Raw genomic sequence first — 15,162 nt, 5'->3', positions numbered from 1 at the left:
TGGATAGGGAAGGGAGGAAAACAAGATGAGGGGCAGGGGTGGGGGGAGGGAAATGGGGACCAAGACATGAGAAAGGGTATCAATGTATGTGAAGTAATGCACCTTCTATCTGATGAATATAATGTAACCCTTCTATTAATTACAATAAAAATATATTTTAAAATGTTACATTTGGGTACTATTAAGAAAAAATAAAATCTCTACAATTTTAGTGAGATTCCATTAACTTTAGAATTAATTTTAGAACAATATCACCTATCTGAAGTAATTGACAAATTTCAGCATTTAATGTGTAAACTTAGCATCCCATTATGTTCTGTTCTGAGAGGAGTACGAAATAAAATTTGCTGTTTCACAATTTTTAAATATCTCCTGCAACAATATCTTCATCTATTCCTCACAATCATCATGAGATGTCTAAGAGCTCAAAATTTCCCCTTCTCCAATTGAAGAAATAAAACTACTATCACATCTCCTCATTCTCTTCCCCTTTATCTTGATACAAAGGCAATTTAGCAAATTGGTTTAAAAAGACTTGTGATGTTGCAATCACACACAAATGCCTTATTTATTTTTAACTAAGCCCTATTTCTGAAACATTGAAAACTGAAGCAAAATTATGAACACCGCTTTTAAAACTCACCTTCCCTATAGGTGAGTTATTGGGAAATACTTTTATTTCTATACTGTTAGATGAAAATGATCAAGGGGCACAAGACCTTTTTTTGAAAGAGGCAATAAAGGGACTCATGTTTTAAACCACAAGAGAGAAGTCATGAGGAATTTAAATACTTTTCAGCATGTATCCCAAAACATCTTTCCCCACAAAAGAATTTAAGCCCAAATAAGAAAACCAGAAAAAGAAAACTTCGTTACATTGCAATTATTCTAATTTCTTTGACTGGAAGTCAGATAAGCATAAAAAGTCAGATAAGTTTAAAAATTATGTGACATAGTTATAATTTACAATGGTCATAAATTATTAATTCCAATTTTTAAAACTTATGCCAAAGAAAGTACCTTGAATATAAAAGGGATCATAAATCAGTTCAGGAAGTTTCCATTTTTAATGTGATTTAAGGAATATAATTGTGCTTTTTCATAGTCTCAAAACTGTTTCAGTCATACCACAAAATTTAAATTAAACTAATAAAATAAATCAACATAGTGTTCTGTATAGGGACAAAGTTTAATCCTCTGTATGGATTCTGAAGAATTATTCCAGAAAGTGAATAGAGAAAAATGTAAATTAAAAAATGCTTGCACAGAAATTTGTGTTACAGAACTGAGGTAATTAATTTGACATTTAATAAGTGGTACTTTGATGAACTGCTCTGTCCCCCAAAACCTTTAAACCTTAGCTTTTTTCTTTGGAGTAATACAATTATAGCATATGTCTCCGGCATTGTCTCACTCTCTCATCTTTAAAGATTCATATGTATGAAATGCCTGAGAGAAAGATTATTTGTACATCTTGTCTGTTTCCCAGCAGACACAGCTTAACACAAACTGATAAAAAAATATGAAGGGGTCATAAAATACAAAATCCATTTTCATACCCATTGGTGTGTAATTGAATGCATTCCTTGAATAGTTGCTATAAATTAATTCCAACTTAAAAGCAGTGAAATATTTTACCTCTTGCAAAGGAGTTAGGAATGACACAAATTATTTTTCCCCCTTCAGCAAAGAGGGGATAACAAATAATCTCAAAAGTTATTGCTTTCATCTATCTAAACTATAAGCTCATCTCCCAGAGTGCACAGAAAAATCTGCAGCTCCTTCAAAGCTCAGCCATCCAAAGACAACAGAGATTCTCATTGGTTTAATGTACATTTTAGAACACCAGAATATTGTTCTGGGATATTAAATTCAAAGAATGACTGACTTTAGTTTCCCTATGAGTTAGGACACAGTAGTGAAGAGGTCTCAAATATAGAGATGGATTCAAAAGTTTTGAGGACACATATCTCTACCACTCTATAAAAATTTGTATCATTCTTTATCATATGTATCAGAGAACGAAAATATATAAGGTATTTTTTCTTTATAGGAATAGTTGATGTGACAGAAATCTCAAGTCCTAAAGTGACTTATGTGCTAAGAAAAATATTAATATTCAAATACGGAAATAAACTCCAAGACATGGAAACAAGACTTTGGTTTTTTTATTTTGGTTGTTTTTGATGGTTGCCTTCTTTACCGTATGTACAGTATATTCACAGGTATGTATTGCAGTAGGGGTAAGGCACAGAACTCAAGGGAAAAGGGGTGAAAAAGTGTAGCAGTGAAGCTCCCTGGACACTGACGAAACTTATGGGTGGAAATGGGAGGGGACTGGGAGAGAATGAGGGAACAGAAGACACTGTACGAAAGGAAATCAGCAGAAGCCTGATGAGATGGCTCACACCTGTAATCCTAGCTATCAAAGGAACAGAGAGCTGTTTAGAGGTAGTTCAGGCAGGAAGCTATGGGCAACTCTTGTCTCTAATAAACCACTGTTTTTGTGACTGAAACCAATGGCCTAGAATCCTTTATATGTTAATTTACAGAAACTATATTATGATCGCTATTGGATATTTTAACTGCATATCCTAAACCCACAAGTTATGACATTACCATTATATATTACTCAATTGTTTTTTATTATTTCTGTAGATATTTATGATTTTAGGTTTATATTTCCCTTTTTTATTTCACTTTTCCCTTACTAGACCCCTTCTTTCCTAGAGAACATCTCTGGGAACCTTCTTCCTTTTGTCAGTCATCAATACACTCTACATGTAATTATCTCCTAACTTCTTGGAAGACATTGTGCATCAGACATATAAAATCTTAGATTGATGGCTATGGTTACATTTGTTAGCATGATGATGTTATTTCATTCAACTTCAGGATTTCATGATTTATTTTCCTTAAGACAGTTATCTATCCAAATAACTTTTCAGCTATTTTTCTCCTCCTTTTGCCCTCCTTCCCTACCTCTCACACTCTCTTCTCTCCCTCCCCCTGTCTTTCTCTCTCTCTCTTTCCTATCTCTATCTTTCCCTCCTCCCTCCTCACTCTCTTATGGATTTTCTTAATGTATCCTTTGTTTTCAAGTAGGTTCTTTCTTGGAGTGTACAAGTTAAGATTCATTGACTTGCTGGGCCTTTTGAATCTTTGTTTCAGATGTTTAGCATTCAGAACTGCAGGACAATAAATTGCTGTTGTTTTTAAAATCATTCCATTTGTGGTATTTGCTATGGTAATCCTAGGAAATAATTCACCCTTAGTGGAACTTCATTTGTAACTATATCTTGCAAGTAACAGGACCATTATTTAATGGAGAAGTACAGACTGGAGATTATATACTTTATGTTTAATATTCATATATAAACTATAATTCTCTCAGGAGGCTTGCTTCTGGTTATTTACCTTTGTTCCTCAAAACGTTAAACCTTCTGTAAATAGTGGGAGAAAAGCATGCATCCTGCCACCTTTTCTTCTTGGAAATATCTACCGCTAATAATAATTTAAAAAATCAGAAACAAATTTCTTGAATGAGATTAGATGATGTCCACAAGCCGGAAACACCTTATCAGGGCAAACAAAAACATCCTGACAGGAGTTTGGTGGGGCAGCAGAGGAATTAAAAAAGAACCATCCACAATGCTGGGTCTTAGACCAGCTCTCAAGCAAAAGCAGCCACATCCTCAGATGCAAGTCTACTTGGGAGGCTGAGAAGAAGGGAAGAGGAACTCACAGTGAGCCCACAGTGGCGTTTAATGAAGACTCTTGCAGCTCCTTCTCATGCCAGGTGAGACAGAGGCCAGGAGAGCTGCCCCGCCACACGGCTGCTCCTCAGAGCCTGAACTGGGAGTAATGGAGGAGAAAGAACGCATGCCCTGCACAATCCTCCATGTTGAAGGTGTTTGATGAACCCCACCCCTGCCCCAGGCACTCATCCACAGCTTCCTGCAATCACACTCCAACACAGTAAGGATGAACAACAAAGTGGTTCATCCTGGCCCAGGCACCACGAAAGGAAAACTGATTTAAAATATATATATATATATATTCCATCTAAGTAATCTGCACCAATTTCCAAGTGTAACAGCTGCAAGAGCTGATGATGTGGTGCTGTGTTGCCATGGGAGGGCATGTTTGAAAGGGTCTGCGCCAGCTATTTCCAACTTTGGAAGACAGTTTGGCGATACTGAGTTGAAGATAAATAAAACCCAGACTCACAAAATCTTCTGCTTGGTTTATGCCCTAAAGAAGCGGCTACTCCCTAGGCCTGCCACAAGACAGTCATCGCTCATCACTTTCCTAAAATGGCATCAATGCTCGATCCATCAGAAGTAAACTAAATACTGCAGCCATATTCTTACAGAAGTGAGAACACATACGCCACACCTGCAAGCAGGGTAGAGGAAAAGCACCAACAATGCGTGTGGTATGACTTAACATATACTGAAGGCAAAAATACTTCTGTCTCTGGGTGATAAAACAAGAGAGAAGACACAGACACTAGAATCACAAAACTAAAGCCAGGCCAGGGGCTAGTGGCTCATCCTGTAATCTTAAACTACTCAGGAAGCTGAGATCTGAGGATCTCAGGCAGGAAAGTCTGTGAGACACTTTTTTCTTTTTTTAAATTTTTTATTGTCGGGGTAAAGTATAGAGAGGTTCCAGTTACATTCACCAGATAGTAGGTGCACTACTTCTTACACATTGATCCCCTTCTCATGTTTTTGTCCCCATTTCCCTCCCTCCACCCTCTTCCAATCATCTTGTTTCACCCCTTCCCTTTGCTATTTGAAATAAACAAATAAATGTATATACGATATACCAAGTAACAAAATCAGATACAGTAACAATATGAGATTAACCAATGGGCAAAAAAAAAAAAGAAGAGAAATAACACAGTACTTCCAAAAACCTTCTTAGAAAAGGCCAGAAGTGGAGCTGTTGCACAAGTAGTACAGTGCTAGCCTTGGGAAAAAGAGGTTAAGGAACAACTCCCAGGCCCTCAGTTCAATCCCCAGTACCAGAACAACAAAACAATCAGTCAATCCCCAGGACCGGAACAATGACAAAAAAAACCCTAAAGCCAGTGGTCTCTTGCACACTTCTGTACACTTGTGTGCATTTGTGTGTGTGTGTGTGTGTGTGTGTGTATGATACATAAGTGTAGAGCAAGAGCGAACACACCACATCCTTCTGTCCTTCCCTGAAGCATGGGTCAGGCTTAGGCAGAAGGGGAGTTATAATGATTTGAAGTTAGCAGTGATATTTAAGTTGTAAATTGGATATCACAGTGACACTTATTTACCAAAATTGCTCATGTATTTAAATGTGGACCTACACATTTAGAGGCTGTTTTATAAATTAAGTATTTATAATTAAGATCATGGGTAATTAATTCCACAGCATGCTGAGCAATTTAACATAATTGTCCTTGGCTATCTTCTTGATGCCAAAGACTTCTCCCTGCCCAAGTCCAGTATCTTTTCATGAGTTGTAACTGAAAAAAAAAAGTGCTATATTTGGTGGAACAGTTTCTAGAAACTAATAAAGATGAATATAAATGGAGTAAATCACCCAATGTATGATTTATTTCAAATTGCAGAAATGAAATGGATGGAAGGAAACCAAGAAGGCACTCTCATATATTATACTCACCCAGACCCTACACTGTTGTTGTGAAAGGCAGACACAACCTCTTTCTATCCCCATGAACAACCTAAGTGACGGGCAAAAAATACCCTTGCGAGTACATGCCTTCTCATTCTATCCCACCAGAATGCGCCATTACTTTCTTTGTCTTCCTTTTGGCCTTTCTTGCCCAAATTTGCTGTGCAGTTACTTTACTCCAAGCATTACAATAGGTAATATATATACAGAAATGGGGTCCAAAGCTGCCCTGTCACTATGGAAACTACAAACGATCTTTGACCATCCACACATGAAATATTGTAAGACACTATAACCAAGGTAAAATATATGTTACACATTATGTGAGATAAGAATCATCTCTAATCTACCTCTGGACACATTTATGGACTCAATATTCAGTCTCAAAGTTTCAAATTAGTCTCCTAGAAATTAGCTAATGTCTATTAACAAGGATTTCTTTTTCTTAGCCCATAGTGCCCGAAGGGTTATCTCTGTTAAGACTTGTATTATTGAATGACTGAAAACTGTTTTTCTCATATCAAGTGAAGCCTTTCTTAGAGATGGGATGAGCACTATTAATATCATGGCACTTGTTTCTCCCAGCATGAAAGAAATTTGATTGTTTAGAATTTAGCACATTAAAACTATTCTTCACATTTTCCTAAAGATGAGGCAAGAAGTGTTTCCAGGTACTAAATCTCTTTTTATGACCTGTCTATTAATGGAAGCAGCAGAGAACCCTACAAGAAAGGTGTCTTTCCTATTCAATTTTTACATACTGAAAAAAGAAACACAAACTAATTTATACTTGAGCATCAAAGCTAACACATAAATGTTGTCTAACATGTAATAACCATATTGGTAACATTTGTAAGACTGAATGAAAATATAATTGTAAACAATATGCAAAGTAGTAAGAAACCATATTTAGACAGAGTACATGGACCAAAAATGTCAAAAAATACATGCATATTTATACTACCCTCTAGTTCTTAATATTGTGTCTACCATCAAACTTACTATATAAGCCTTTCCAACATTAAATCGTTTTGCATTGCTTTAATATATTCTAATTTTATGATAATAAAGGACACAAGTGCCATAAATGCATACTACATGCAGGCTTTCTTATGTTTCCTGACTTATGCTTTCCTAGTAGTTCAATCAGAGTTTTATAGCTATCTTTACTATTTAATCTATAATTTTAGGCCTTCTGCATTTGTCTCAGAAAAAGAAGCAAATAAACAAAATTTCACAATTGCATTCTTTTCCAGCATATTTTAATTATAAAGATGGCATCATTGAGCTCGATAACTTTCTTCACTAAACTAGAAACAGTTGACACCCAATGTAATTTGTTTTTATCCCAAATGTTTCAAAACCATGTCCTCTTTCTTCATCTATTTCAATACAGTTCAGGTCTAAGCAGTTTATTACTGAATGACTCAATTAAAACTATCTGCCTTTAGCTCCTCAAAAGACTAAACATAGAGCTCCCCTATGACCCCGAAATTCCTCTACTTGGCATTTACCCAATCGTCCAGAAACAAGGACATACTAAAGCCACTAGCACAACGATGTTCATTGCAGCACTATTTACCATGGAGCAAAGGTATGGAACCAACTCAGACGCCCCTCAATTGATAAGTGGATCAACAAGATGTGGGATTTATACACAATGGAATTCTATGCTGCTGCCATTTGGAAGGAAGTGCAAGACTTAGAAAAAATCATATTAAGTGAAGTAAGCCAGTCTCAAAGGAACATAGGCCCGAGTGTCTCCCTCATTTGTCAAAATCAGTGGAAACCGTGGGCTCTCCTAGCAGAGATTTACAACAGAACAAAATCTAGAGACATAGGCTAAATAGTATGACACTAAATGTAAGGACCTACAGGATTAAGAAACAAAAGCCATATAATGAGTGATTGTCATCCTTAATGTACTATGTTATTTCTCATCTCTTTTGCTATCCCTTGGTTATCTCATATTGTTACAATATTTCACCTTGTTGTCTTATATATTTTATATGTGTGTAATTGGTTATTTGAAATTGGATAGGAAGGGGGTAAATCAAGATGAGCGGGGGAAGGTGGGGAGGGAAATGGGGACCATGTCATGAATATAATGTAATCCTTGTATTAATTACAATAAAAATCTAAATTAAATAAATAACAAAACAAAACAAAAACAAATCTGCCTTCATGGAGATGACATTATGGAAGCACCTAATGCCTTAGTGCAGCTGGGCTAGGAGAAGTGGCTGCCAGGTGTTTAGGCAAGGCCTGTGATGATGGAGGAGTGGTATTTATAACATCGAAGGAAAAGAACTTCCCAGACAGAGAGAATAAGTCATGAGACAAAGGTGCATGACAGAATGAATCTTTTCATATATAAGGTCAGGAATGTCTGAAGACACAAGTCCAGCAGGTTATCTTATAAAAATATGAAAAATATTTATTTTCTAAATACTCTAAGTACATTTTTTACTTTGGATGTAAAAGAACTACTTCAGAATTTTTTTTCATGTAATTGTTATCGTAATTAACGGATTTTTTTTAGTTTAAGTCTAGAGTCTAAAATACCACACAACATAGTTTTTTAATACACTATTACTACAAGCCTATTTCATTTAACAGGTTATAATTTCAATGCCCTTGTGACATCGTCAATAAAACCTATTAAATAACAGGAAGTAACTGAAATCGCAAGAGCAGGTAGAGCTTGCAGTTTTCTTTGAGGTTCATGGTAATTTGCTGGTGTCTAAAATTGCTCAGTTGTTAACAATTGTGTGAAAAAAAAGGTAACATATGGTAATTAGAACAAATCCTAATTTCTATCATTTTTTTAAAACTATCTGGCTGCTAGAAGCCTGACCTTTCACAATAGTAGAACAGAGAGACCTGGCGTGACTTTCATAAGGTCTTCCCATTTCTAGCTGCAAACTCCATCCACATCACTGAATCACTCTGTGACACAATTTCTTCATTAGATAAATGGGGGAATCTCCAAAATCTCAAGCTCAAAGGATTTAGACATCCTTGACAAGTGCATGGCATACATCCGGAACTATCTTTTATTAACCACCTTTTCCTACACATAGTGAATTTGTTAAGTATAATAGACTTAACCTAGTGCTCGATGACCTAGCTTTGACCCAATCTCAAAAAGATACATGAGAGTCACAAGATTTTCAACACTCGCTGCACAACTGCCCACATTGCACACTGTCCAGCATGGATGTGAACAGTGAGCAGGCACAACAATTGGTCCTCACAGCATCTCCAGTCTCTGCCATTCTCCCAGTTACTCTCCAGCTCCAGACCTTGAATCTGCACAGCCACCCCATTTCAATGCATCCAGCAGCCTCCTTTTAAACTCTGTCTTCCACACATCCCCTTGAATCAGTCATTTTGATGATGATTTTTCATTATCTTTAAGGGTGGGGAACACAGGGGAAGTGTGTTTAGAAACACACTTTTAACACACATCCCTGGAAAGAGTCAGTGCGACCTGCGTGGCTCTACATGATAATCAAGCTCTGTGCCTGGACTTGGAAACTGCCTTCTGAGGAAAGTACTAGAGAGTTGTCCATTACAGCAGTCTCTACAGCCCAGAGAGTAAGGTTTTCAGACTGGGCTGACCACTAATAACCCACAGTGTAATTCTGTGTGTCTTCTTTTTACCTCTCCCATCTTAAAACTCATTTATGGATCTCACCCTTCAAGCTTATTACCTATTTCAAGATTTCAAGATTATTATCTGCTAAAACTGTTCACATTCTTTTCTCCCTACATCGTGTATGAATACCCACCATCATTTTCTTCCACACAGATTTTAGCTATTTGATTAAATTGATATCCAGCCATTGTCCCATTATCCCAAAACCTCAAACTGTCTAATTGAAGCCTTAAAATAACTTTAGTCATGGGTTAATATAAAAATAGAAATTTCAAATAGACAATGTATATTGTCAAGATTCTGGATTATATTCACCAAGTTTTAATAAATATGAATTCTGGGTGGATTAGTGGAAAATGTGTCTCATAGAACTTAATTTGGGAACCACAACCTTTTTTCCTTGGTGTTTAAATTCCTTGTATAATAATCCGAACAAACAGAAGATGACAAAATTGACCTGAGCTAAAGAAAACTTCATACAACAGTGCCTCAAGATCCTCTAGGAGTTTATTCTGAAGACTTAAATTTATTTTTCCCCAGATGAATCAAAGTCCCACCCTATAGGATGAATTTTCTCTTAATGACACCCTGAAGCTCAAGAACATGAGAATAAGTTTAAAAGAGGAAAAGAAAACTGTGAAATGTTTCTTTGAATCAATAGACCCCGGGGCCTCCAAGTAGTCTTCAATTTCCAGAGATTTTCTGGAGCAGATGTGAGGGACTTTAAAAGAATCACACACAATATTCTTTTAAAGAATTTTATATATTTTTAAGTTAATAGTAATTAAATGATAGAGAAGCCTTTGTTTATTCATCTGTTTATCAATCTATTTTGTGCTGGTACTAAGGCTGGAACTCAAGCCCTGTGTGCTGTTCCTTAAGGTTTTTCCATACTTTGACCCAAACCTCCACATCTAGCTTTTTGCTGGTTAACTGGAATTGAGAGTCTCAAGGACTTCCCTGCCTAGGATGGTGGTTTGCAAGATTCTAGGTGTGAGCCATAGGTATCCAACTTCTCTTTCACTACAGCACTCAAGACAAGGTATAAAAGAAACAAATGTCCAGTTCTTTATGTTTTCAATGAACATAAAATCATCAAAAGCAGTATTCTACTGACATAATGAAACTTACCAGTTTCCCTCGGAGTTCCCTCGGCTGAGGTGCCAGACTGCAGAAGCACATTAGGACAGGTGACAAGGGCATGTGAGGGTCTCAACACTCTGTTTTCAAAACAGAACGTTACATATTGGAGTCATTTAATAGTTCTCATTTGTGATAGGAACACATTGAGACTAACATTTTTATATAATTTATTGTAGTACAAGAGATTTTTACTAACTTATTCAATATAAAAGCTTCGAAGTGATATTGTTGCTTCAAATACCATAAGTTGATAATTTTCAATTAAGTTAGCTTGCTAATGATAAAACTATAGTTTGTGGCCAGGAGTTTGGCCTAGTGGTAGAGTGCTTGCCTAACACACACAAAGGCTGGGGTTCGATTCCTTGGTACCACATACATAGAAAAAGCCAGAAGTGGTGTCCACGGACAGTGCTCAGGCCCTGAGTTCAAGCCCCATGACTGGCAAAGAAAATAGAGTTTGTGAGGAATCAGATCGCTCAGAGCTTTATACTTAGGATAAAGCAGGCACTCAATAGACAGGAAATGCATAGCTTAGAAAGTCTATTCACTTCAGTGTCACTCATATGGCATATCCATAGATTTGCCCATATTACTGAAGTAGCCTTTAAACTGCATTAACAGAAAACATGAAATATTTGAGTGTGTAGGCAATTTGGTAGAATTCTAAATAAAATTTTAGAATTTATGCATATACTACCAAGAATGGGACAGAGATACTTTTGTTTTGTTTTGTATTATGTAGTACAGGATGAAGTATTACCATCAAATTAGTACAAATCATCAAATTAGAACAAATGGTGCATGTGTATGTACAAGTGTGTGTGAGTGGGCAAGTGTGTGTGTGTGTGTGTGTGTGTGTGTGTGTGTGTGTGTGTGTGTGTGTGTTGCGGCTTGAATTTAGGACCTGGGTGCTGTCCATGAGATTTTTTACTCAAAGCTAGAACTCTACCACTTGAGCTACAGCTCTATTTTTTGATGGTTAACTTGAGATAAGAGTCTCGTGGTCTTTCATGCTCAGGCTGGCTTTGAACTGTGACTATCTGATCTCAGCCGCTTGATTAATGAGGATTACATGAATGAACTGCCAGTGTCTGGCCACAAACGGCATTTTTGTCAGTACTTCTGTACTAAATCTAATAGAATCTAATAGAGGCAGAAAAATCCATCAACTTAAGAAACGTATTTAAAATAATTAAGGTGAAAGAGCAGAGTCTTTTCAGTACAACTGACAGAGTAAGCATCTATTGGTACATACTAAAATCCCAACACTTGAGAGAAAGTCACAAGGTAGTTTGAGCTACACAGCTACACAACTATTGTCTCAAGATTTTTTTGAAGATCATCAAAATCAGGAATGCCATTTCCTCACTACCTTACAGACTGAACAGAGTAACCTAAGCATGACTTGTCATGTAACATACAGGAAATTCTCACTGACCATAAAACAAGGCTCATTTGCCTGAGTTACAAAATCTACTTACAGAAATGCAGTGCTATCCTTTCAAGGGCACCAGATATTATTGACTGAAAAATCAGCACTATTAATAAGGCAATTTTATTGAAATATTAACATTTGGGGTGCACATCTACATCTATTACTAGTGTCATAAAAAAGAATGTCTTAATGAGTGACAATCCTTGAATTTCGAATTCACAGGCACATGAAGGAACCTGACTTTTATAAGATTACATGTGAAAAATGAATAAGTATTCCATTTTGTTTTCTCTCTGCAGCTCAAAAACAGAGAAAGCTGGGGAAAGAAACTACATGTTTAGAAGATTCTTTCATATTTCTTCGTGCTTGGTTCTAGGAAATTTCTTTGATTGAACCAATATTTTCTTATAGTTGCCCTAAAATTACTGAGTCACCTAAACAATTTGAGGTTCCCAAGGGGCTGCAATGAGGGTTTTTAAGTAGATTTCACATAAAACCTGTCTCATGTCTGTCACATGAGTCTATGTGAATTGAGCAGAACCTTTGCAGAATCTCACGAAGAACTGGGTAATTCAGGCTAATTAGTCCAGGAGCCTAATTGTCAACAATTCTCTACCTCATTTCCTAATTGATTCTATTCTCCTTCTGTTGTTTAAATTCACATTGCTAAGCCTTCCTAGCTGCATTATGCAGAGAATTAGATTTCAATTTTTAAAAAGAAATTTCAGTCTGATTTTTCTTTTTATCTATTTAAGCACAGGTTTTCAAAGAATCTGAGTCACCACGTCCCAAAACACGTATTTCTGTATTTCTCTGTTTCGACATTCCCATCTCACTCCTAACATTAATGAAATGAAGCTAACTGCTAAGGTACGAAACAAGTTACTGCCATAAACTGGCTATAAATAAAGACAAGGCAGCTCAGGCAGATTGAAGTTCAAGCTTTATGTGCCCCAAGCTGTCACTGGAGTACATGTACTTGCTCTTAATTTCAAAGGATATTGATCTTCCTCATTAAGCAGGACATGTCTTCATTAGAAATGGGAACTTGGGGGTATCAAGGGACCCTTCTCTTCCACAAGTTGCAGAGAAACAATTCTCTGAGAAATATTCAACCCACTTGAGAAAGATATGATACTTGATCAGATTCTTTATTAATGCATCTTCTACATGTCCCTACATCATTCTTACTGTTTCTTAAATTATAGGCATTATCTAAATATACTGAAATGATTTTCAAAAGAGCTCAAGTTAACTTCTCTAGTTATTAAAATCTGACTTGAAATTCTAAACTATCTGGGTATATCTGTTTATTATTGAGTATTCTTTTGTCTGCTCTGTTAGACTGACCTGGGCCTTGAGTTAAATTTTGCAAAGAAAGAAAGGAAATGTTCAAGAACTTTAATCGCTAATACAATAACTTCTTCTCCTTGGTAAATTGTATCTTTCCTCTATCACAGATCAAATTGCTGGCACTGCTCATATTCCATTCCTTTCAAATTTGGGTATCATACTATATAAACCACGCAATCGATTCCTGATCTCCTTGGATAAGCTCGATTCACAATATAAATGCTGGAAGATGTCGGATATTCTTGATAGCCAAGATGCCATTTTCTTAGATGTCTATTATATGTAGAATGCACCTATTCCTCCACATTTCTGACAATGCTATATTGATGAATTAATGGTCATAGCAGCCGAGGGAGAAACAGAACAAAAAAACCTAAGGGCCCTAGTGCAGACATCACAGAGCACAGCTGTTCTTTCCCCTGGGAATAAGCTGGACAGTGCTCTATCCAGACATCAGACCACCGAGAGCTGCCTCACAGGGACGGAGAAGATGGCAGTGCTGCTATGGACTGCTGGTGTCCAGGTCCCCTTCTTGATCTCTTGCCTTGAATTAAAATCTCCTCTTTCTTTTCCTCCACCCTACCTAGGAACAAACTGGACATGACACCATCTGGCACGAGTAGCCCTCCCCTTTGGAGGTCTTAGTTGGGGCCTGTACCAACCCACCGGTGCCTTTCTCTCGCTTCCTAGTAAATTGCCTCCACCCTCACTTTTCCTGCCTCACAATTCCTTATTAAGTGAGGAAACCAAAGGACCCGAGACCCCTAGACAGTATCAAAGCTGGCAGAAAGCATTTTCCCAAGACAGAGTTGACATTCCATATATTTCTGTAAAAAAAATTAAAATGAAGAGATGTGCAGAGGTTCTGCCTGTGAGGAGCCAAAAAAAGCTCCCCATTCCCAGTTAGTAACCATCTTGCTGTTTATATAAACTATGAGTGACCCAAAAGCGCACATAAATTAAAGAAACAGAATTGTGGTGCCATTAAGTCCCAGGAACTGACCTGTCTGTGTTAAAATTAACCAAAACTCAGGTAAATTCAAGGGACGGCATTTGTTTTCTAAGCCATAAAACTGCTCTCTGAGGGGCTGGGAGTTTGGCCTTGTGGTTAAAGTGCTTGCCTAGCATGCATGAAGACCCGGGTTCGATTCCTTGGTACCACATACATAGAAAAAAAGCCGGAAGTCGTGCTGAGGCTCAAGTGGTAGAGCTCTAGCCTTGAGAAAGTCCAAGGACAGTGCGCAGGCCCTGAGCTCAAGCCCAGGACTGGCAAAAAAAAAAAAAAAAAAAACTGCTCTCTGACAGTTGAATGGGCCATTAGCCCAGGGAGTTCCCTAATCCCTACCTTATCTCCCAAACCCGACCACCACCCCCCATGGCTGTAAATCTGTGATTTTTGCCTTTAAAAAGATGGTATAGACCATGATTGAGAACTCCTCCTCTTCCCGCCTCATGACATAGGGTTCGCAGAGTTCCCTGCCTGGCTTGTAAGCCTCAATAAACCTTGCTTTTGCATTTCAGAAGCCTCAATCTCGGTGGTTTTCTTTGGGGACCCTGTCTCAGGGCACAACATCTGTAGTCTTAGGGCCGACACTTGTGTGCATCATATTTCAAGGGTCCATTGAAGACAGTAATGTAATTACGCAGAATAATACTGAAAAGTAACTGACCCATCTCCAGATACTTTTGGAAAGCAGAAGCAATGCTCAAAATTCCTGCATTCCAACTATGTTCTGTGCAACCAGCTTTCACCTTCTGTTAGGAAAAGACTAACCTTTCATTATTAGATTTTTTAAAAGAAAATTACAACTCACTCTGCTCTGTAATTGCTACAGCAGAGTTATTAAAATTCCAAACTTATGTAATATTATCATAAAATATGGCATTTTTT

The 15,162-nt window shown here is 37.2% G+C and overlaps 1 protein-coding gene across 2 annotated transcripts in view; it reads right to left on the bottom strand.

Annotated features, from left to right (window-relative positions):
- Iqcm (IQ motif containing M) overlaps positions 1-15,162 on the bottom strand; it is a 189,414-nt gene that overhangs the window by 119,608 nt on the left and 54,644 nt on the right. For both annotated transcript variants that reach the window (XM_090356586.1, XM_090356587.1), the window contains one exon: positions 10,472-10,560. In XM_090356586.1, the coding sequence (XP_090212712.1) occupies positions 10,472-10,560 (89 nt within the window). The remainder of the gene's footprint in view (positions 1-10,471; positions 10,561-15,162) is intronic.

This window comes from Megascapheus bottae, chromosome 23 (assembly GCF_031878675.1).
Source record: "Megascapheus bottae isolate mThoBot1 chromosome 23, mThoBot2.hap1, whole genome shotgun sequence".
In the NCBI taxonomy this organism is placed as follows: Eukaryota; Metazoa; Chordata; class Mammalia; order Rodentia; family Geomyidae; genus Megascapheus; species Megascapheus bottae.
The sequence above is the reverse complement of the archived record's forward strand: the minus strand, read 5'-3'. Positions and strand labels throughout refer to the sequence as shown.